General features: G+C 44.3%; 1 protein-coding gene across 1 annotated transcript in view; it reads left to right on the forward strand.

Moving 5' to 3' along the window:
• Positions 1 to 4,680: 4,680 nt before the first annotated feature.
• Positions 4,681 to 22,235, forward strand: part of LOC147251754 (obscurin-like) — a 36,318-nt gene continuing 18,763 nt past the window's right edge. The window contains exons 1-19 of the mRNA XM_086221119.1: positions 4,681 to 5,720; positions 8,821 to 9,090; positions 9,508 to 9,768; positions 9,894 to 10,205; positions 10,675 to 10,941; positions 11,435 to 11,710; positions 11,832 to 12,107; positions 12,295 to 12,570; positions 12,850 to 13,104; positions 13,394 to 13,666; positions 13,800 to 14,072; positions 14,178 to 14,252; positions 14,895 to 16,196; positions 16,362 to 17,129; positions 17,521 to 17,796; positions 18,649 to 18,924; positions 20,116 to 20,394; positions 20,502 to 20,777; positions 21,000 to 21,275. Of these exons, the coding sequence (XP_086077245.1) occupies positions 4,706 to 5,720; positions 8,821 to 9,090; positions 9,508 to 9,768; positions 9,894 to 10,205; positions 10,675 to 10,941; positions 11,435 to 11,710; positions 11,832 to 12,107; positions 12,295 to 12,570; positions 12,850 to 13,104; positions 13,394 to 13,666; positions 13,800 to 14,072; positions 14,178 to 14,252; positions 14,895 to 16,196; positions 16,362 to 17,129; positions 17,521 to 17,796; positions 18,649 to 18,924; positions 20,116 to 20,394; positions 20,502 to 20,777; positions 21,000 to 21,275 (7,282 nt within the window). The 5' untranslated portion in view covers positions 4,681 to 4,705. The remainder of the gene's footprint in view (positions 5,721 to 8,820; positions 9,091 to 9,507; positions 9,769 to 9,893; positions 10,206 to 10,674; positions 10,942 to 11,434; positions 11,711 to 11,831; positions 12,108 to 12,294; positions 12,571 to 12,849; positions 13,105 to 13,393; positions 13,667 to 13,799; positions 14,073 to 14,177; positions 14,253 to 14,894; positions 16,197 to 16,361; positions 17,130 to 17,520; positions 17,797 to 18,648; positions 18,925 to 20,115; positions 20,395 to 20,501; positions 20,778 to 20,999; positions 21,276 to 22,235) is intronic.

Here is a 22,235-nt window from a genome sequence, read left to right on the forward strand (position 1 = left end):
ACACATGAACTAAAGGAACGCAGACGGAAGAGAGAAGCACATCCTGGGCCTTGGGAGCCGTTTGCTCATTCTGATAGAAAACCGACTGATTTGTGCTCAGCTGTGCTACCAGCGGACCTCTGCTGACGCGTGAATAGATAAGAAGAAGAAGAAGGAGATATAACAGGAGTTGATCGAAACATCCCTTTAGCCTTTTAGTCAGTTGTAGGCACAAAGCATTTCATAACCAGCCACAGGGGCATGAGTTATATCAGATTACTTCCAACAGCTGAAATCAGGGAGGAGGTGGGCGGGGGGCGTGTGGAGCCATCAACAGCTGAAGGTACTCTGCTGCCCAGGCCAACACACACACACACACACACACACACACACGCCCGTGTGCTGGCCAATCCCTTCATTACCACAAGGCATCAAATACTGCTCATTTGCTCTTGTAAAAGATCGACTTAAGGTCAAAGTGCAGGAGTGTTTGGAGTTTTGCTGGAGGTTTTAACTCTGCACGTGTTTCACTGAGCTAGACAGTCTCAGAGCGGTGGAATGTCCCACCCCTCAGACAGAGGGCAGACGTGATAGAAGCGGATCCACCGAGGTGCTGGTGTGTTTCTGAGATCCTCTTTCCTCCCCTCCATTTGATCCCGGAGGAGTCGGACCGCTCTCACGTAGCCAGAGGAATCATGTGATCCAGTGACATACCTGTCAAGTTTTTTTTATTGTTTGTTTAAGTAATGAATCAGTACCCACACCTTCTCCGTTCTCTGTTCTGGTTTTGTCACGTTTCATCACCGGGACACTTGGGTAATCTCTTCAAATCAGGTGAAAAGTTCCACTGGGACTCAGGATGAAGCGAAAAGATTCCGGCTGTCAAAGGTCACCGCCACCTCATGGGATCACAAAATCTCTGCAAGATCTTGAGGGAATTCTGATTCAGATGTGGCACAAATACAACTTGAGGATGAACTGAGAGTATGCTGGGGTCAAAGGTCAAGCCCATGCCAACGTCATGCAGTATTGGAGGTTTCTGCTCTCTTCCGGCCTCTGATTATCTGTTCCAGACTCTAATCCAGACTCTTCATGTGTCTACTTGCCCCTTGACCTCTGACTTACATGGTGGGACACTCTTGAAGAGGATGGGGGAGCTCGTGGGAGGAGAGGATGTTTCAAAGCGGTCCAGAGAAAATCAAGCAGCCTCCAGTATGATGAGGGGTTCCAGCATCACGTGGCGGTTCCGTTTTTTTTTTTTTCCTGACGTTTCTGATGGCGGCTCATTTGGTTTCTGCCAGAGTTGCCAGTCCCACTCGGCAGCTCAGGGTGCAGCGACCAACCTGTCACCCATATCTGGGCCCCGTGTGGACACACATTCTGGAGTGTACACAAACACACAAACACAAGTCGAGGAAAAACGCATTTGGTTCTCAAAACTGTTGAAGATGCTTCCAACCGGAAAATCCCTTGAAGATTTATTCCAGACATGCGGCGGTTCTTCGATGATTCAGCTCGCCTGCATCACACGTTTTCGTCCAGAGATCCGAGTCACTGCTCGCATCGCTGAAGCCACACAATCACGTCAGGACTGAAAAAGGCAGTACAATAACATACACAAGCAAGAATTTAACTCCATGGACTGAGTATTACCAAAGTAAAAAAGCACCTTGCGTACTGCGTAGTACTACAGATCGCAAGGATCCACGCTGATACAACAGCTTGGGCTTAATGGTGAATTCTAAACTCGTCTTTTAAGAGTTTTTACCAACCTGGACTCCATTTTTCCAACAGTTTTATTCTGAGTGATGGAAACCACCGTGTTTGAAAGGTGGACTGGAAGCTGCTACAATAGGAGCCAAAGGGGCAACTGGCCACTGTCTCACCAAACCCCCTAAAAGTGCTCCATTTCACGCCCACAGGCTCAGGGCGCTGCTGTAGGTGCCCACCAACACTTGTGAGCAAAAGTCTAACTCTTCCTCTGACAAAGTTAGGAGAATGTCCAGGTTGAAAAACAAAAACCTAAAGGTCCTCTTTAAAGGCTCGGGGGGGGGGGGGGTGGAATGTGCTGAAACACCTGGTCAGCACAGATCACCTGGGGTGCAGAGCGAATCCAGGTGATGGTGAGGATTGTGACAACTCATCCGGAAGGTGGCGCTGAGCAGAGGTCCCTCTCCACCGACACCCGCAGGTCTGTAGATTCTGTAGGAATTCGTGTGACTCAAACTGCTGGAGGCTTCTTTCTAAAAAGACCAGAGGCGTCCTGTGTTTTTTTAATGCAAAGCCTCAAGTAAGCTAAGCAGCCTCCCATGTTCTGGTCACCTCAACTATCTTTAGCCCCTGCTGGCAAGTGAATGGAAGTGCCTGACTTATCTTCACTGCTGTCATCGAGGCTGCCAGTATTTTTAGGGGACAGCAGCAGCTGCAAAAGCATTTAACAGTATTCCACGAACAATGACACTTGGGGTGTCTGAGGCTTCAACGACACACAGACTGGGGGGACCGTTCTGCAGTTGTAAACCGGACGCCGGCGTGGAAACTTCTGATTTCTCTCCCTGTTTCTTCCGAGTAAAAAAGCTGACGAAGATGAACCGGAGTAGGAGCCGGGATCTTTGAGGAGAGCATGTGTCTGAATTTAAAGTCAACCTGGGACATAACTCAGCCTTCAGGAGACAAGCGGTATTGCTTCTTAACTCAAAGAGTGATTGCAACTACGGAATGCATGTTGACGGTCGTTGTTGGCAACTGAAGCGAGGTAGGTCATGTGAGGGGTCCACAGCACGGCTTCACAGGGGGCAGAGGTCATTCCAATTAAATCAGACAAGTAAACACAGAGGTCCATCTCCTCTCTTTAAACCACCGCTGGGAATATTTACTGATGGCACTTTCAATTCAGAGGCGACGCCGTGGGAACGAGTTTTTAAACGCAACCTTGAAGACGTCACTCTGAGCACATTCAGCAGGTCGAGCAGACACACTCACAAATCACCACGACGTTACGCTTGAGATGGATTTTAGCGCAGCTAAGTTGCAGGGAAAAAAATGACTTTTTTTAAAATTTTAAGATCTAAAACATGTTTGTCCACACTGTTTCAGGTTGGCTCAAAAAATATAATAAAATGTTTCTTTTCTTTAATTATTTTTAAAGGGGAATACCGCACTGAAAATACTTCAAATGTATTTTGGGACTCGAGTCGTTGACGTGCCGTTTGAGGCTTTGTGGTGGAATGACAACAATAATGTATGCTAACTTCTCCATCGAGCACCGACGCTGTGAAGCTTTAGAGGCATTCAGACAAGAGCAGAACTACATCTGAAGAAGCCTGACTTGCTGAGCGATGCTCATTCTGAATACATAAATGATTGAAACAGCGACATTTTAATAAAGAAGAAGACGGGGAAAAAAAAAGGTTCCACCAGCAGCGCCGCCAACGAAGGGCGTGATGGAGGCTCGGCATATTTTGACTGCGAGGTCTCTTGGGTGGGCAGACGGTGATTTCGGCCAGTGTTTGTGTGAGCACGCGGGTCTCGGAGCCTTCTTTGTGATACCTGACACACACACACACACACACACACACACACACACACACTCCCTCGCAGCTCTTTATTTAGGCCGTTCTATATTCAGCACTTTCCCACTGAAATACAGCACCAGCTGTACCGGCTGTGTGTTGTGGCTGCTCTGGGACCAGGCCGCTCCCCCTCACCCTGCTGCTGCTGCTGCTGCTCTGTTTTTCTGTCACGCAGACAGATCTAATTCAATTAACCCTAATATTCATGCCATCCGTTTGTGCCTGAACGAGTCCACGTGAAGGGGACGGAGCTCCAGCGTTATGAATGACACAAGTTTCCACTCCAAACCCTCACATTTTTACATCTCGCACGCTTATTTTAGTTTGCTCGTTTTTCACCTGGGCACCTCAAACTCACGTTCGCGCTCGGTGATGAGCCCTGATGATGGCAGAGGCAAACCACAGCAAGGTCCTACTGATCTAGTTAACTGGTTAGTGTGCAGGTGAACTGACTGCAGATCCCTTCAGATGTCAGTTTGCTCACAGTTTTGTTTTACGAAGCAGTTTTTCCTCTTGCTGACCCACAAATCAGAATTATTTCTGTTGTTCTACAAATTCTATACATTTGAGAACATGAAAGTATATATAACACGTTCAATGAAATAATTTTTAAAAAATATATACAGTGTTTTCACTGAATATAATGATATTATTTAAACAGAACCTCCCCCCAGGAGGTGATGTACCGTATGGAACTGAGACGGAATGGAAACCCACCAGTGGGTCTAAAAATATTGAAATTGTACATTAATCGCTCAGTCCCACTAGAACTTTATGTTGACAGATGCTGTGAATTTATTTTCCATAATTTGAAAAATAACTGACAACTTCAACAAGTTGTCATTGAAGTTAAATAAACTGTGTGTGTACTTCTCACACTGGAAAAAAAAGTGATACTGAATTTAAAATCAAAGTAAATCACGATACACCTTCAGACTGAATGTTGTACTTGTACCCTGTACCTCCATGTCTCTACTGACTGATAAGACGGCCTTTTATTAATATCGCACTGTTGTCTGACACACTTGACTATCAAAATGACTCCTGTTTGATTTCTTTTTCAGAAATTTCCATTGCAGGAGTCGGCCTGCTGTGGCCCACCGCGTAGCTGCCACCTTGTTCTCTTGAGCTGCCTGAGGGGAAGCGACGCAGACATGGATGTATTTGGCGGGGCCCCTCGCTTCTTGGCCTATCCGAGACCTGTGGTGGTACAAAGTGGAACTGATGCGGTGCTGAAATGTCAAATTGGTGGCGATCCGAGGCCTGCAGTTATTTGGGAGCGAAACAATGAAAAGATTGACCCAACAGGACGATATCGTGTTTTTGAGGATGGAAATGTTTACAATCTGATCATTTCTGCTGTGACTATAGAGGACAGTGGTCAGTACATATGCAAAGCAAAAAACTGCATCGGGGAAACATACGCAGCAGCGACACTGAAGGTGGAAGGTGAGGCACAAGAGCTGGAGTTAAGAGAGGAGAATAAGCCGCGGTTCCTCATCAAGCCCTTGTCTACTCGAGCCGGTCGCGGTGAAGATGCTGTCTTCTCCTGTAAGCTCTGGGGGAACCCACGACCAGACGTTGTCTGGGAGAAGGATGGAAGGAAACTCAATGAAATATTTGAGAGCACACATTTCAGTGTGGGCTACCAGGACGGGGGATGGTTCCAGCTTAAGATCTTTAAGACTCGTGCGCCGGATGGTGGCGTGTATACGTGCAAGGCCAGGAATGAGTTTGGGGAAGCGTTAGCGGGCGCTGTGTTGCTTGTTGACGCGGGCCCTGGACACGAGGAAGACGGCTCTCGTAACGGCTACACAAACGGCCACTGGAAAGCTCACCAGGGAAAACAGAGAATCAGCCGGCAAGTGGCTAATCAGCTAAAAGACGACACCATGACCAAGTCAACAAGAGTGAAAATGTTTGCCGTGACGGAGGGCAAACATGCCAAATTCCGCTGCTTTGTGACTGGAAAACCAAAACCTGAAATCATTTGGAGAAAAGACGGCCGGCTGATTCTGTCTGGAAGGCGTTATTTGTTATATGAGGACAGAGAAGGATACTTCACTCTCAAAGTACTGTACTGTAAGCAGAAAGATAACGGAGTTTATGTTTGTGCTGCATCAAATACTGCAGGGCAAACCATCAGTGCTGTACACCTCTCAGTGAAGGGTAAGTCAAGATTTCAGACTTCATGAAATGCGAAAGACAGCTTAAGTAGTAAATAAAGACACAATTTCAGCCTGTGGTGCTTTTTGCAGTGAGGAAATGAGTGAGTGGGGGTGTGGTATGTCCTTGGATTGGGTTTCTATTCATTTGATACCAGAATGATGTCAGTGAGATGTCTCCACAGAGGCACTCTGAGATCATGTCTTGGAGTGTGGCCAACAAACAATGGCAAAATGAAGTCTACAAGTATTTTAAAACAGTTTATTTGGTACTGTGATACTGTTGGAGATATAAACTCTTATAAACGTCTGCATTTAAGGAGATATTGTCGCATGCACTTTATAGGCAACAGAAAAACATCATTTTAAGAATGAGTTACTAAATATATAACGCTAGGATCCCAGTGGGGTAGAGAGTGCTTGGTTTCAACTTCAGTTTCATGAAGTAGCCCAAAAATCCCAATTTGCCTTCAGAGAGTTGCAGTCAGTGCATGGCACAAAACCCTTTGTTGGGAGATTCGAGGGAGGAACATTTCTTTTCCCCCTTTCCTTTCTGCAAATACTTGCTGATGTTTTCATTTTCTCAATTGTTTTCTTTTCAAACAATTAGGGTTGCTGATGTAATTTCCTACTTTATTGCTCTGAATCCTTCCAACACAGTTGATAAATGTAAAGCCAGGTCACGCCAGCGGTGTGGCGTCCCGAGATGATGAGTCTAAGTTTGCAGTGAGAGTGATCTTGGCCACAAAGGTGCGACACTGCCCCTTCAACTCCAGTTTTCTAGGAACATCAGGTGACGGACAAACAAACCACACCTGCACACCTGTGAAGGTCCTGCAAAGACCCGGGCCGAGAATTTTCAGAATGAATACGTGTCGCATAAAATCCCTTCCATGAATTGGTTTTCATTTTACTCTTCAACAAGAGCTTCCAAAAAATTGAAACCAAAGTAAATATTTGAATAATTCCACACAAGTAAGTCACTTCACACAACAGCAGTAAATGCTACGTACTTGTTATATGATGCGAGTTGTTGCCTGCGCGCAACATCTCTCAGTCAACAAGCTTTGTATCATGGGCCAGATGAATTCATACAAGGAGCAGAGCGCTTGGCTGCAAACATAATCTGGAAACAAATGCTGCGTTAAAGCAATTCAATCCTGGGTCAAAAGACCTGACCTGAGAGATATCTTAACCCAAAGTTCATCTGCATGAAGTGGATTCCAACAGCAGCGTGATGTCTGAGAAGTCACTTAGCTTGTGCAAGGCCTGGTGGCCTGTAGCTGGGGGGGGGGCTTGTGATCAAAGGGGGGGGGGGGGGGGTCATATTTCTCACATGGAACAGAGAAGTCCAAGCTCATGGCACCAGCTGAAGGAATTGTACTACACCATTCAGAGACAGAGAAAATGGCATTAATGGCCAGGTTGTCTGTGAAATGTACCGAATCACCAAGTCAACGGAAAGACGAGCGTGTGCTCTTTTCCGCACGGTAGCATCCTGATAGTTCGTTTTTTTAACTTAAGAGCCATTTGAACGTATCAAAGGTTAATCTTTTTGAGCAGCTCTTTTTTTGCCCTGACATTCGAATATTCGGGTTTGTTTCCAGTCCCTTCTCACACTTAAACTTACGATGAACACTCCATTAACACTCCATAAGCCAACAGCGACGCCTGGGAGCCAGGAGTGACACGGTGGGGCATTAGCAGTCACTTGTTCTTGGGGACAAAACAGAGTTTTTGAAGTGAGACACTGGGATATTTGCCACCTCTCTCTTTACTTATATTATTAAGCCAAACCAAGACCTTTCTAGAGCTGGAACTTTTACAACGCTGCATTTTCAACCAGGAGTAAAAGGTTTGCAAAAGTGGACAAATCACTTAACTAGACATCCACTTTCATTCATTTTGTCAGATATCATCTGAATGATTCATGCCAGTGTGTTGAAATATCACACAGCCCCCCCCCCCCCCCCCAAACGATCTTGAAGATCTGGTTTTAAGTCCTCAGAAGATCCACATGTGCCGTTTTCATAAATGTGTATTTGTCTCCTACAATAGACACAAACTGTTTTGTTTTTTTTAAAAAGGCACACACAGGCACTTGTGAACCCCCCTCCCCTTCCAAACTGCAAATGCAATATTTCAAAGAGAGACAGATGACAATTAACTTTACGTAGACATGATTTGTTGGTTATCTGTGGTTGTTAAAACATTTGTATAATAAGGAAACCAGGAGCTTTACACACAGACTTCTAAGTCCAGTCCACATTCTTTTGTTTACAACTGTCTGGTACAGGCTGATGGTGTCAGTTACAGTTTATTTCCTATCCAACACCCCCAGTGTGTTAATGATCTTTCCATTCCTCAACTAAATGAGCCACTTGTCAGGATTTTGCTCATCTTGTTTGCTTCACCGGAATTTACTGTCAAATATGGGTCAAATCACAGGAGGGATCTAGACGACGCTGAGCTTCCAGGGGCCCGGCGGAAGGATTCAGACCGACAGAGTGATACTAATGTCATTTGAAAGTTGAAGTAAATATCTGAGCTTGTTGTTACGCAGCTGCAGGAGTCATAGGCCCTGTTCAGACCAGACACTGGCGATCGAAACACAAGTGGAAAGCTGTATGTTGGCAACAATTTGAATACTTCTACAATTACGTGACCACTTGTTATCGGCTGTCACTCTCCTGCTCTATATGCCAGTAAACAGCAATTGCCATCCTTTGCAAGGACGAAATTTGTTAGCAACCAAATTTATTAGCAGCCTAGTGTTTCAGAAATTCTAATTATAATAAAAAGAAAACAAAACGATTTGGAATCCATACCCGAAATTGAGTTTGTTCCTCCTCTGTGTGGAGAAAATCTTGTTTATCATAAACTCAGGTTGACCACACAGTATCAGTAAAGTAGGCTGTGTATGTCCACATGTGGCCCAGACCACCTCTAAATGGGGCCTGACTGATCAGATCTCAATGTATCCTGAGTACGTTCTGTACTTAGAGCTGTCAACTTGTGATCGGATCCCTCCGGGGGCATGTTAAAACCGGGTATGAACAGAGCCATATTGCCTTAATCAAGCTGGTGTTCTTTCTTCCTGCCAGAGCCGCCTGTGCGGTTCAAGCAGCCTCTCATTGATCTAGAAGTGTGGGAACGAGACTTGGCTATTCTCGAGTGTGAAGTTCCAGAGGATTCTGTTCCCATCACATGGTATCTGGAGGACAGGCGACTGCAGCCAGGAGACAAATATGGAATGGAGGAGTGGGGAACAAAACGGCGACTAACTATCCGCGACATTGGAGTGGACGACGATGGGATTTACCTCTGTGAGATGCCTGATGGTGGGAGAAGCATCGCAGAGGTTGCTGTGAAAGGTAGATTTTACCCATACAAAATTAGCTTCATCCATCATGAAACTCTCACATTCACATGATCATGCACATGCATATAATTCTTCTGTGGACTTGATTTAATTTCATTGAAATGATATCCGGTTACCGTAGATACATCGTGACCAATCAGACAAAATAGGATCTGAAAAGTTGATGGCATTTCTGTTTTGGATGATAACCAAACCAGGGTTGAGCTGTCACAAATGTAACAGTTAATTTGTCAGTTTTCTGTCTCACATTTATCGATACCGGCAGGACCTAATCGTCAAGCGACAAGAGTAGTGTGTTACGTGTTATTTCTTAGGGCAGTTCAAACTTTTTTCATGTTTAACAGCAACATAACCACTTACATTTGAGTATTTGTTCATGTACTGACGTATCCCACATGCTTCCCTGCAGGTACAATTTTGCGGAAGCTTCCAAGGAAAGTGGATGTCCTAGAAGGCGAAAATGCTGCCTTTTGTGTTGAAGTGGAAAAAGAAGAGATGGATATACATTGGTACAAAGATGGTGTGGAGCTACGGGAAACGCATCAGACCATCCTTAAGTCCTTTGGTCGAACTCACATCCTGGTTTTCGTCAATACGATGCCCCAAGATTCGGGCCTTGTGACTTTCCTTGTATGCAGATCCAAGACTTCTTCTCAGCTAAGAGTGAAGGGTAGGGCCCACTTTGAGCAACTAATTGTGGTTAAGCAATAACTGCCCTCTAGTTTATCCAATTATTAAAACCAGTGACAGCAGTCTTGAGGAATGTTGATTCATGATGGGCTTCTCTTGTTTCAGCGGCCAGACACTGTCCTCCCAGTTGTCCGGTGGGAGTGCAGATCAACACAGAGCGGGCCAATGCAGCTCTTCTTTCATGGGTTCCCGCTCAGGACTCCCGAAAGAACCCTCCGTCTGGATATGTGCTGGAGCGTCAGGAAGTTGGCACCGGCTCGCAGGAGTGGCTACAGTGCCTGACCACTGACTCTGCAACCTCAGTGGAGATCCTTGGTGACAGCGTGCCATGTGAAGCTGACTATCGATTTCGCATATGCAGCGTGAACAAATATGGGAAAAGCAACAATGTCGAGTTCCCTAGAGCAGTTCACTTGGGTAAGTCTAAATAGTTTGGAAAACATGAGCTATAATAGTTCATTCAAGACCAATTTAGTCAAAAAGAAAACTTGTTTGCCTTTGCAGATGAATAAAATAGTGGCGTGGCTGTTTTGGGACCTCTACCGCTTAAATAGACAGCGAAAGGCAGAGAAACAACTTAAGTGACACTGTCTGGTACAGCTTGTAAACGAGAAGTTGTGGTGGCGATCGCTTGACAGACGACATGCAGAAAAAGCAGTAGGAGTAGGCAGACTGAAAAGATATGGAAAGAGATAACCGTGAGCTCAAGTGAGCTGGATTGGCTCGGCTGATCATCAGGTCCTAAAATAAGATTGTGAGCTGAGCTTGACTTTGGCCGGAACAAATGCAGTTTACTCTGTTTTGTTGTTTTTTTTGACTGCTGACTTCATGTCACAGCACTGGTCATCACTCACTAAACTGTCTTCACACCAATTTTCTTTTCCAGTTCCAGTAGCCAGAATACAAGCTCCCTTACAGGATGCCTTGGTGCCTGAGGGGCAAGATGCCGTTTTCACTATTGAGCTATCCGCTTCAGTTATTGGTTCATGGTTTCTAAATGGTACTCAGCTTCAGGAGGATGAACGCTACTCCATGCGGCGGTCAAGAACACACCAATCTCTTCGCATTCAAGGAGTACGTGATGTAGACAATGGAGCCGAGATAACATTTATTGCCTACGGCATCCGGGATTCTGCAGCACTCTACATTCAAGGTGAGTGTGGAACACCAGAATATTTTGCTCATGATTTTCTTGTTTGCCTTAAATGTCTTGTATTAACTTAAGTTTTACGGGCACTTATGTTGGCTTGGTTCCCCTTATGGCCTCTAGCTTGGTAGGGTGTCTGCGTCTGTCTGGACAGAGCTGACCGTGTCTGTGGGTGGGGAGCCAGATGAGGGTAGGTGTCCAGGTTACTTCACTAGCCTCCCCTGGTCAGTTGGCGCACCTGTCCCGAGAAGACAGGAACTGAAGGGAAACAGCATAAATAATGTGAAGCCCATGACTGCATATGTGATGGAGGAAGCACGTGGTAGTCCTTGGAGCTCCCCAGAGCATCAGAGGGGGCAGAGTAACAACAAGGACAGCTTGGATGGGTGTATTAGCAATGTACAGAAAAGATTTAAGAGAAGGAACACAATCTCATATTGTTGAGAACTTCAACCTGTCCCTAATGTCCCAAAGTCATTTTGTTTTCTTAAATTTGCAGCTCCTCTTGTCAAGTTTTCATCATTATCCGAAATGGATCGGAACAAGTTTGTGGAGATTGGGAACCCCATTGTGCTTTACTGTGAGCTGTCCGACCCCGCAGCTCCAGTGCACTGGTACAAGAATGGGGTTGAATTGCAAACAATGGAGGGTTTTCATATCCAGTCCGAGGGCACCATGAGGAGAATTGTCATCCAGTCAGCGGAGCTCTCCCATTCAGGAGTGTATTGCTGTGATGCCATTGATGACGTCATCAGGTTCAATGTGGAAGTAGAGGGTAAGGGCTTCTTTCAATATTAGTGTGATAATGTTCTCAAAGACTAACCATCTTTGTACTTTTTTTTGGAAACATTTTTTTTACAAATTAACAAACAATGAAAATACCTAAATATCCATAGAACCATCTGTGAGGTTTTCAGCAATTCCAGATGCTGAGAGGAACAAAACCATCCAAGTAGGCTGCCCCCTTGTTTTACAATGTGAGCTGTCAGAACCCTTTGCCCTGGTGCACTGGTACAAAGAGGGGTCAAAGCTCCATCCTCAAAGTGGAGTAGATTTTCAAAGCGACGGTGCAACGCGGAAGTTGGTCGTCCCATCAGCCGATTACTACCACTCTGGGTTGTACTGCTGCAAGACCAAGGGTGACTCCATCACATTCAGTGTGGATATCACAGGTGAATTGTTGAAATTGAAGCCATCTGAAAGCAACTCACAACATGCTTGTATGTTGTCCGCTTTTCTTCTTAGGGCAGTTAACTCTGTTAGAGAATGTTAGCTGTTTGCTTCAACCAAATAATTTCAACCAGATAATTTATGATAAGTAATCATGAAGGTTGACGGTAGCTATAACTATATCTGTAGCTCCACCTGTGACGTTCAACGCTATTCCTGAGGACATGAGGACCAAGTCGATCGAAGCTGGCTGTCCTCTTGTGCTCCAGTGCGTGGTGTCTGATCCTGAAGCTGACGTTTGGTGGTACAAGGGTGACTTGGAGCTCATTTCAAACTCTGGATTAGAAATCCAGTCGGAGGGAAACACACGGACATTAGTTGTTCAGTCTGCAGAGCTGTGCCACTCTGGTGTGTACAGATGCACCACACAGGATGACACCGTGGACTTCCAAGTGGAGATCAAAGGTGACTTTACAATTTTATATTTTACACTACTATTGTAACCTCCCCTCCTCTTTCTAGATGCCACTAATAATCCCTGCTTCTAGTGGATGTGGTTTGGGCACCCAGTTCATGCACATAACCTTAAAGAACTGTTAAATCAGTACTGTTGTATTTGTTGGTGGTTCTGAATTTAAAGTCTCCAAAACCATTTTCATCTTTTGCTCAGTAGCTATACTTTTTCAAGGTATTCCCTTTCTACAGTCTTGATTTTACTTAGCTGTCTTATATTTCCAATGCTAGCTATACCAGTGATGTATTCAACTGACTTTGACGTTGAGAGAACCAAGTCACTTGAGGAGGGCAAACCTTTGGAGCTGGAATGTGATGTTGCAGACTCCACTTTGCCTGTGTGCTGGTATAAAGATCCTGTAACGCTTGTGCCACAGAACGGGTGGGATATACCAAGTAATGGCACATTGAGGAGACTCAGTCCAACAGCTGAGCTTTTCTTTTCAAAGATAAACAACTGTGAAACCTCTGATGACACTATCCAAGGTGATTTCTATTCAAATTCCCTGAATCTCTGAGCAGTTTCTGGAGACTAGATTCAACTAGCATGCATGCAACAATGCATATCTGTCTGTCAAAACAGTGGTGTTCTGTGTGACTGTTTATTTGTAACTCGTAAAACTAATCTCTACTTATTAAATTCTCCCTGAAGTTGGTCTGAGATATTACACTTTAGTCCCCCACTTGAGGAGGATGAGCCTATAACCCCATTCTTAATCAGATTATGAATATGCATTGTTAAGTCCACAATTATGATCTGAGTCATCATCTTTAGCTCCATCGTTGCTGTTGTCGCCCCCACCGAAGGTTGTGGAGATGCAGTCACTTGAAGCAACCTGCCCCACTGAACCAGCATGTGAGATCTCAGACCCTGCTGTCCAGGTGTCAATGGAGAGGGATAAAGAAATAAATTCTAATACTGAGCCCGATTTTGAAATGGGAGGCATCAAGAAGACCCTTGTAATTGAACCAACTCATCCTTCAAACTCTGGAGCATACTATTGTGCAACAGCAGATGATGTTGCCCAATTAATTGTAAAAAATCAAGGTGATTTCTTTTTCTTTCTATCTTCTTATCTGATGTTCTTATACAGCGCTAATATCTATTCAAAGTATCTCTTAAGTAAATTCTTTAAAACCTAGAATAATACTGAAATGATCCCCCCAATGATTGTCTGTAGTGCCACCTGAGACATATCAGCTTGGTCCAGATGTTGAGAAGACCACGTATGCTGAGGTGCACTGCCCAATTGTTCAACAATTTGAGATTTCAGATCCGATTGCCAAAGCCTGTTGGTACAAAGATGGAACCCAGATCTACCCAAAAAGGGAGGCTGCTTTTGAATCACAGAGCAGTGTCAAAGCCTTGCCCCTTGAGTCACATGACTTGTCTGGTGATGAGAGGTTTGGCTGTGAAACACCGGGTGATGAACAGTTAGATCTGGAGGAGAAAGGTGGTGTTCCACGTTGTACCTGCACAATTATCCAACAAAATATTTAGTTGCAAAGGTGAAGCTATTATCCGGCTCATTGTTTTCTCTTTGGCTCTGTCCAAACAGCAGAACAGTGTCACTATGGTGATGAGATTGGTGAGGTAGCTGATGCGTCTGCCCAAAACACAGTGGACTGCGCAGGTGATTTGATACATTTCAACATCAATCGTCCGTGTTAACCCAGCACATAAATGCCACTAACAATAGTGGTGTATTTTATTCTTGGCTCAATCATCTGAGGCATCTGTAAAATGTTTGTCATATCGTCATCTCTGGTCTCACACCATTTTCTGCTGTTGTACCCTCTTAATTAAACATGTGCGTGTTTAGTAGCTGAGTAGCTGCTCCTCATACTAACATGTCTGTCTTGTCCGTCACTTCATTCTTCACTTTAACAGACATCTTTGCTTGTAAAAAGCTGCTTGCAACTCTTCAAGTCCATCTTAAGTCTTATTCATCACCAGATCCTCTCATTCACCCTACTGCCCTGAACCACACCCCCCGTTGCAATGACAACGAAGTCTTACCAAAGGAATAAAATAAGTGAACTTTTTAGTTATGAGTACATGGATTGATGGTGTAACAGTACTAGGAGTCATTTGAAGGGGAAAATATAAGAACTCAATCTCAGACCAAACCCGGTCGACCTTCTTGTTTGTCTTTGCAATGGACTATCCCATAACTCCATGCTAACCCACACTGATGTAAAATCTGTTGTGAGAAGAACTATTGAGACCATCAACAACTGAAAACCTTTCTCTGTGTACACCACAATGCTTATAGCTGTACCGCCAAGGTTTTCTTCTGACCAAGAGAGGAACAAGTCGACTGAAGAAGCATATCCTGATGAAGTTGAGTGCATTTCCTCAATGTACAAGTCGACTAAAGTTGTGTTACCTGAAGAAATTGAATGCATTTCCTCAAAGGATAAGTTGACGGGAGAACTGTATCCTGAGGAATTTGGGTGCATTTCCTCAAAGTTGACAGAAGAAGCGGTTCTTGGGGAAGCTGAGTACCTTTCCTCAAAGTCGACAGAAGAAGCGGTTCTTGAGGAAGCTGAGTACGTTTCCTCAAAGTCGACAGAAGAAGCGGTTCTTGAGGAAGCTGAGTACGTTTCCTCAAAGTCGACAGAAGAAGCGGTTCTTGAGGAAGCTGAGTACGTTTCCTCAAAGTCGACAGAAGAAGCGGTTCTTGAGGAAGCTGAGTACGTTTCCTCAGAGTCGACAGAAGCAGCGGTTCTTGAGGAAGCTGAGTACATTTCCTCAAAGTCAACAGAAGAAGCGGTTCTTGAGGAAGCTGAGTACCTTTCCTCAAAGTCGACAGAAGAAGCGGCTCTTGAGGAAGCTGGGTACGTTTCCTCAGAGTCGACAGAAGCAGCGGTTCTTGAGGAAGCTGAGTACATTTCCTCAAAGTCAACAGAAGAAGCGGTTCTTGAGGAAGCTGAGTACCTTTCCTCAAAGTCGACAGAAGAGGCGGTTCTTGAGGAAGCTGAGTACGTTTCCTCAAAGTCGACAGAAGAAGCGGTTCTTGAGGAAGCTGAGTACCTTTCCTCAAAGTCGACAGAAGAGGCGGTTCTTGAGGAAGCTGAGTACGTTTCCTCAAAGTCGACAGAAGAAGCGGTTCTTGAGGAAGCTGAGTATATTTCCTCAAAGTCGACAGAAGAGGCGGTTCTTGAGGAAGCTGAGTACGTTTCCTCAGAGTCGACAGAAGAAGCGGTTCTTGAGGAAGTTGAGTGCGTTTCCTCAAAGTCGACAGAAGAAGTGGTTTTTGAGGAAGCTGAGTACCTTTCCTCAGAGTCGACAGAAGAAGCGGTTCTTGAGGAAGCTGAGTATGTTTCCTCAACATACAAGTCAGGGATGACTGGCAGCAATGGAGGAGATTCTCAGACTTACAAAGAACATTCCAGGCATATGACAACTCCTCAGTCAACTGATGAATATATCTCTGACTGGATTCCAACTAACGAGCCAGGACAGCTCTCAGACGATGATCAAACAACAGATGCCCAATCTCCTAATTCTGTAAAGCCTCCAATAATGAAATCTGACACATACCATGACACTAAGCATCCTACGGAATCACAAGGTGAGGAATTCATTTACTATATACAGCATGCAGAAGCCCCATCTGAACAGCTTGTCACTTCCTTGCAGACAGCTGTCCAGTCAAATGAGCCTTGTAATTTGCTGCAAACTGCAACTGTTGAATCAAAGGAATGTAATCTCAAGACTATATCTGTCCAATCTGAAGAGCTTCATAGTTCAGCGCAGATGGCTGTCCAGTCAGAGCTAGGTAAACCACTACTGACTTCAACTGCCCAGTCAGGGCACCTTACTAACCACTTACAGACTACTACAGTCAAATCCAATGAGTTCTGTCGCTTGGTGGAAGGTGCAACTCTCCAGTCAGAGGAGGCCTTTGAGTCCTTACATTCTGTACCAGCCACAGCAGAGGAGCTGCAAGGGTTCACAAAGATGGCAGCTGTCCTGTCGGAGAATCTTTTTGATTGCATGGCAGCCCAATCAGAAGAGCCCTCCTTGCAAACTGAAACTCAACAATCAGAGGAGGTGAACAGACCTCTCCAGACATCGCTCACCCAGTCAGAGAGGCTCGCTGATGTCCCCAATTCTGCATCCCTCCAATCAGTGGAACTGTATAACACTGAAAAGACAGAAACTGACCAATCAAGGGGGTATTACAACCTCCTACAGCCTGCATTTGTCAGACTGGATGACGTCTGTCACACAGCACAGGCAGGGCCTGTCCAATCAGAGGTCCTTCATCAGCCCTCGCAGGCTACAACAGTCCAAGCAGATTGTCTTCAAAATAAAGAAGCAACAGAGGTGGAAGTACACAGAGTCCACAGTGCCCCTAATTCTGAAAGATCATCCACCCCGTGTTCGGATTCTTACCATGTCGAGCAGGCATCAACTCTCCAATCAGAGGAGATCTATCTAGCGAGGACGTTTGACAGTCACTGGGGTGACTATGTAACTGCAAATAAGGTGGCTGTTGAAGGTGATTTAAATGGTTAGCATTATCAACCAGAAGAAATGGAGGGGCACAATTTTACATTGTGTAATATTGGATTAAACTTTTTGTCAAACCTTGTCATTTTTGGCAATTTTTATTTTGTTTATACTCAACTTTAAAAGTCAAGGAAAAAAAAAACATGTGCACAATGTAAAACTAGCTTCAAAACCTAACATGAATGTGTAGAACTCTCAAGCTTACTAAAGATACATCTTGTTAGTTTACTAATATAACATAAAGACGTATCTTTTAATGGTTTATTGAACTTTGTAAGTTATTAACATGACTGACTCTTCTGTTGTGTGGAAGCATCTTTGTATTGTAGTCAGTAATAGTGATGCAATTCTCTCTTGATGTTACCTCAAAACATCCCCAGCTCCACCGGTGAGAATTTCAACTCTGTGTGAGGTTGAGAGGAAGAAGTCTGTTGAAGTCGAGGAACCCATAATGCTGCGATGTGAACTATCAGATCCGAACGCTCAAGTTACTTGGTACAAGGACGGAGTAAAACTACATGAACTAGATGGACAAGACATGCTGGCAGAGGGTTCCATAAGAACATTGGCCATCCCGTCAGCGTTGCTGGCTCATGCAGGGATTTACAGCTGCAAGACAACAGGCGATGAAATGCAGTTTCAAGTGGATGTTAAAGGTGACAAAAGTTGTTTTCATCTGTTTCACAAATAGATTTTGTTGAGGATACATTGAATCCAAATCCTCTGCTTTGTTTCTAACCTGACAAAACAAAGTGCCTTTCTGATATTGCTCCCATTTTCATGACCCTCCGCTGACCCCTGACACATTTGCCCTTGGAGCCCAAGGGCCTTGAGCCTCTAGCCCCACCCCTCTAATTTACCCTGTGCAAAACTAACACAAAATCAAAGGTTGGACCTCATCAGGTGTGTTTTCTTGGTATACGCTTAGATCCCCCCCCCCAAAAAAAACAAACAAACACTGAGCTTTGGGTTGTTGTCCATTGTGTGACAGAGGATGATAAACAAGTTCAACACATACCGAGGCTCACATCTGGAAGTGAATGACAGGCCAAATTTGACCCAAGGAGTAGGCTCTGAAGGTGCCGCAGAAATGTGTGTTTATGATTTCAACCTCGTGCATTTACAATCAAAGTCTTTGGACTTCACATTCATGCTGAAGGCAATGTGCTGTCCAGGAACACCAAACTGTTTTGCAATTGTCAGATTAGCAATTACAAACCCAACTTTTTAGAGATTTTTGCCCCAAACATCATCAGAACTGATTACCTCACCTATTTAATATGAATTTCCCAGCCAAACCTTTTTATGGCTTCATTCTTCATTTACAACTGCCATTTAGCAATAAAATGAGGCTGTGTGATTATGCTATCTTTGTTAAAAGTTAAATTATACCAGGTTTTTAAGGTTACCTACCTGGAAAATAACAGATTTATGTATATTTTTGATGGTTGGACATACTGTCAAAGGCTTTGGCTAACAAAAATCCTTTTTCACATTCCATCCTGTAGTTCCACTTCAGACCTTTTCAGCTATTTCTGAAGCTGACCAGAAAAAGAGAGTCATGGCGGGCTGTCCCATTACTCTACAATGTGAGCTCTCAGAACCCACTGGACAAGTCTGGTGGTACAAAGACGGAACAAAGCTTCTACCTGAAAATGGTGTAGACATCCAGTCACGGGGACATTTGAGAAGTCTAGTTGTGCCATCAGCAGAGCAGGCTCACTCCGGTATATACCGCTGTGAGTCAAAAGATGATGGCATCCAGTTTGCAGTGGAAGTAAAAGGTGATGCTTCAAAAACCTCGAGTCATTCATCAGTGTTGCACTGCCAACTAACTGCAGAAGCAGGCGGTAAAGTAACGTTTAACTGATTGCCTGAAACAGACATGGTACATTCCTCTGCTTCCCTGATTTGGTCAACTCCTTTTTGTAAATGAGAAGCAAAAGGTTTTCTCAGAAATGGTAGTTCCTGTAACTGTGAGAGCTCTCTGGACCCCTTCTTCAATTCAAAAGTACGCACTGCAGCGAGGCTGAGTGCATATCGAATGAAACGGCATGGTTCAACCTTTGCAACGATGCTAGTTGCTTGTCTGTGCCATCAACTGCATACAGCTCCCTGTACACTTGTGTTTCTGGCTTGAATAAGTTACACGGTCGAGGTTGCTTCACTGTACTGAGATGTTACCACACATCAAAATACACATCAGAAGTGACCCTTTCCAGGGATTCTAGTCAAACCTTTACAGTCAATTTTTGCTTTGGCTCCAGTGAAAACACAAAATGAGGTTGGCAGTTCATTGCAGGGACTTAAAAAGTTGTGGTAGAATGATGTGCACCTGTGCAAGTACACTCTTCATTCAGTGATTCAGTCATAAGACTAAATGATATTTCTGTCACAACCACTTTTACGAGACTTAAATCAAGGCTCTCCATCTTCAGATGAAGATAAGCATTTCATTACCCTGACCCCATTTCATTCCTCATCCAAGCCCCAAGTGGCCTCTCCAGAGGGCTTGAAACTCCCACTAGATTTCAGTGCTTCAGTGATTACAAGCTAGCTAATACTTCTTTGTACAGAAAATAAGAGACACACGAACAGACCGAAGAGGAATCCCTACGGATGAAGCAAACCATGCCTACTGCAAGTCCTAGGCTGCTCTCCTGCTCAGTAAATCTGCTTAATGCTGCTTCATGTAGTCTCCATCTTTACTTAGAAAAGTGAAGTCGCAGCCTTTTAACAGAAACAAGCACGGGGTTACTTTCTTGTTGGTGTCTTGCTGTGCTTTTTGTCTTCGCTTCTCGGGGTGATACTTCATCTGATCTGTTTGATTCTTACACTTTTATCCTCTTAAACATATTCCTAGTTTATTTCACACAATGTCTTGTTGGTGTGTTACCGTGTTGTGAAGCTGTCATCCGTACTGTTTGTTCATGAACTTATTAAGGCACTCTCTTTGCCGTATCTGAAACCTATAGCTCTACCTGTGAAGTTCTCAGAGCTTCAGGAGAGAGACAGGAACAAGTCCGTCCAGGAGGGGGATGCCATCGTCCTCAGCTGTGAACTCGCCCAGGACTCTTCTGCTCATGTCGGCTGGTACAAGGACGGGACAAAACTCCTGCAACAGAACAATGTGGAAATCCAGTCAGATGGTCTCAGGAGAACACTTACCATCCAGTCAGCTGAAAGCAGTCATAGTGGACTCTACGAATGCTCAACAGCAGATGACACCGTCACCTTTAAAGTGGACGTGAAAGGTGATCTATTTCTAACCTTATGATCTTCTTGGTTTATTTTGTTCATGTATGACCGTCTTATGTCTTCTGTCAGTGTATTCAGAACCCTTATCATCCTCTTCTTTTAGGCCGATCTCCACAGATCATGCCAATACCACTATCAGAAAAGTACAAGATGATTGCAATTGGTTCTCCGATTATTCTCCATTGTGAGGTGTCTGATCCTGTCGCTCAGGTTTCCTGGTTCAAAGAGGAGGTGGAACTTTATTGTAAAACTGGCCTCGATATGAAAAGAGATGGCGCTCTGAGAATATTAATGATTCATTCTGCTAAGGTGTCTGACTCTGGCTTCTACAGCTGTAAGCTGGCTGATGATGTTGTGACATTCCATGTGGACATCGAAGGTGATTTTTGTGTGTTCGGTTTTAAGGCACATAATGAGCATCCACATTTGAGATGCTCATTTGAGCAGAGATGTTGGTTTAATTCGGTTCAATCTCGAAAACACAATCCAAGAATTTTCTAAAACTGCATGAGAAGAACCAAACCAAATCCTTTGCTGTGCACAACAGTATTAAATGAGTTTTTTAACATCTTAACATCCGCAAATCTTATACACCCTCCAGCTTCTCCCGTGAAGTTTTCCACACTTCCAGAGATCGCAAGAAACAAATCTGTTGAGGCAGGCTGCCCCGTTAAGCTGCAGTGTGAAGTCTCGGAGCCGGCTGCCCAAGTGTCTTGGCACAAGGACGGAGACGAGCTGCCCCCTGACAGCGAATATGAAATCCAAGCAAAAGAGAAACTGAGAGCTCTGGTTATTCAATCAGCAGAAGTCAGACACTCCGGCTTGTACAGCTGTGAGACTGCAGATGACCATATAGATTTCAAGGTGGATGTTGCAGGTGATCTACGTATTTTGAGCTTTTTCAGAATCACTAACTTTTTTGGGCTTTTTTTTTTTTTCTTTTTGGCAACTAAACAAACACTAAAATAGTTTTAAATAATGTGTACTAATAGTTACTTCAAGACTTTACAGGAGATTGGTGACATACTGGATGTTGTGGGGGGAAAAGGATCGTCGCTGATGTGCAGCTCAATGTTACTTTCACCCAGTGGCGCAAATTCTTTCTTGTGATCAAAGCCTATCGTGGATGGGTCAACTGCATGAATCTAAAACTGAATGTGCGACTAAAATGATCTCACTGGCATCAACGAGCCTTTTTTTTTCCCCACCATGAAGAAGGTGACCTGCTGTACAACAACAGACAAGGCTGGTTAACACATTTGGCAGCGAAAGAGCTTTGTAATCAGTTCAGAAAAGAACAGAGCAAAGAGGAGTAACAATTCGTGCTTACGTTTCTTCGCCCCTGCTAGATTTTACAATACTGGCCTCAAGCGGAACACAGAAGTCACAGTTCTTTTCACAGCATGGTTAGGACATCCTAGTTTTAGTACAAGTTCAGTAAGAAGAAGATAAAAGGAAGTCCGTGCAGCAGTGATGGGGGGACAAAGTTGCAATTGTAACATTAGACCTCCTTCTCACAGCATTGAAAAAATTAATTCAGCCAAACTTGTCAGAAAAACAAAATCTTGAACGTTAGCGGGATAATAATTAGAGCTCCAGCCTCCATAGGGACGATCGAGTTCTTTTGGTTTCCCTTTTTAGGAGTTAAGATGTCCATCTTCATATACAGTCTATGAATCCACGACTCACTCTTTCCTAGTTCAGTGGGATTGTTGACTATGTGAAACTTTGCGCTCCATGCTGAGCAGCACAGCTGTCATACGAGAGTGCTTCCATTATCGTCCACTGAGGCAGCTTAAAACAAATCCCTTACTATTTTTTCTTTTCCTCTACCTGC

This window comes from Aulostomus chinensis, chromosome 12 (assembly GCF_037954235.1).
Source record: "Aulostomus chinensis isolate RoL2024-O1b breed Wild chromosome 12, RoL_Achi_v1.0, whole genome shotgun sequence".
In the NCBI taxonomy this organism is placed as follows: Eukaryota; Metazoa; Chordata; class Actinopteri; order Syngnathiformes; family Aulostomidae; genus Aulostomus; species Aulostomus chinensis.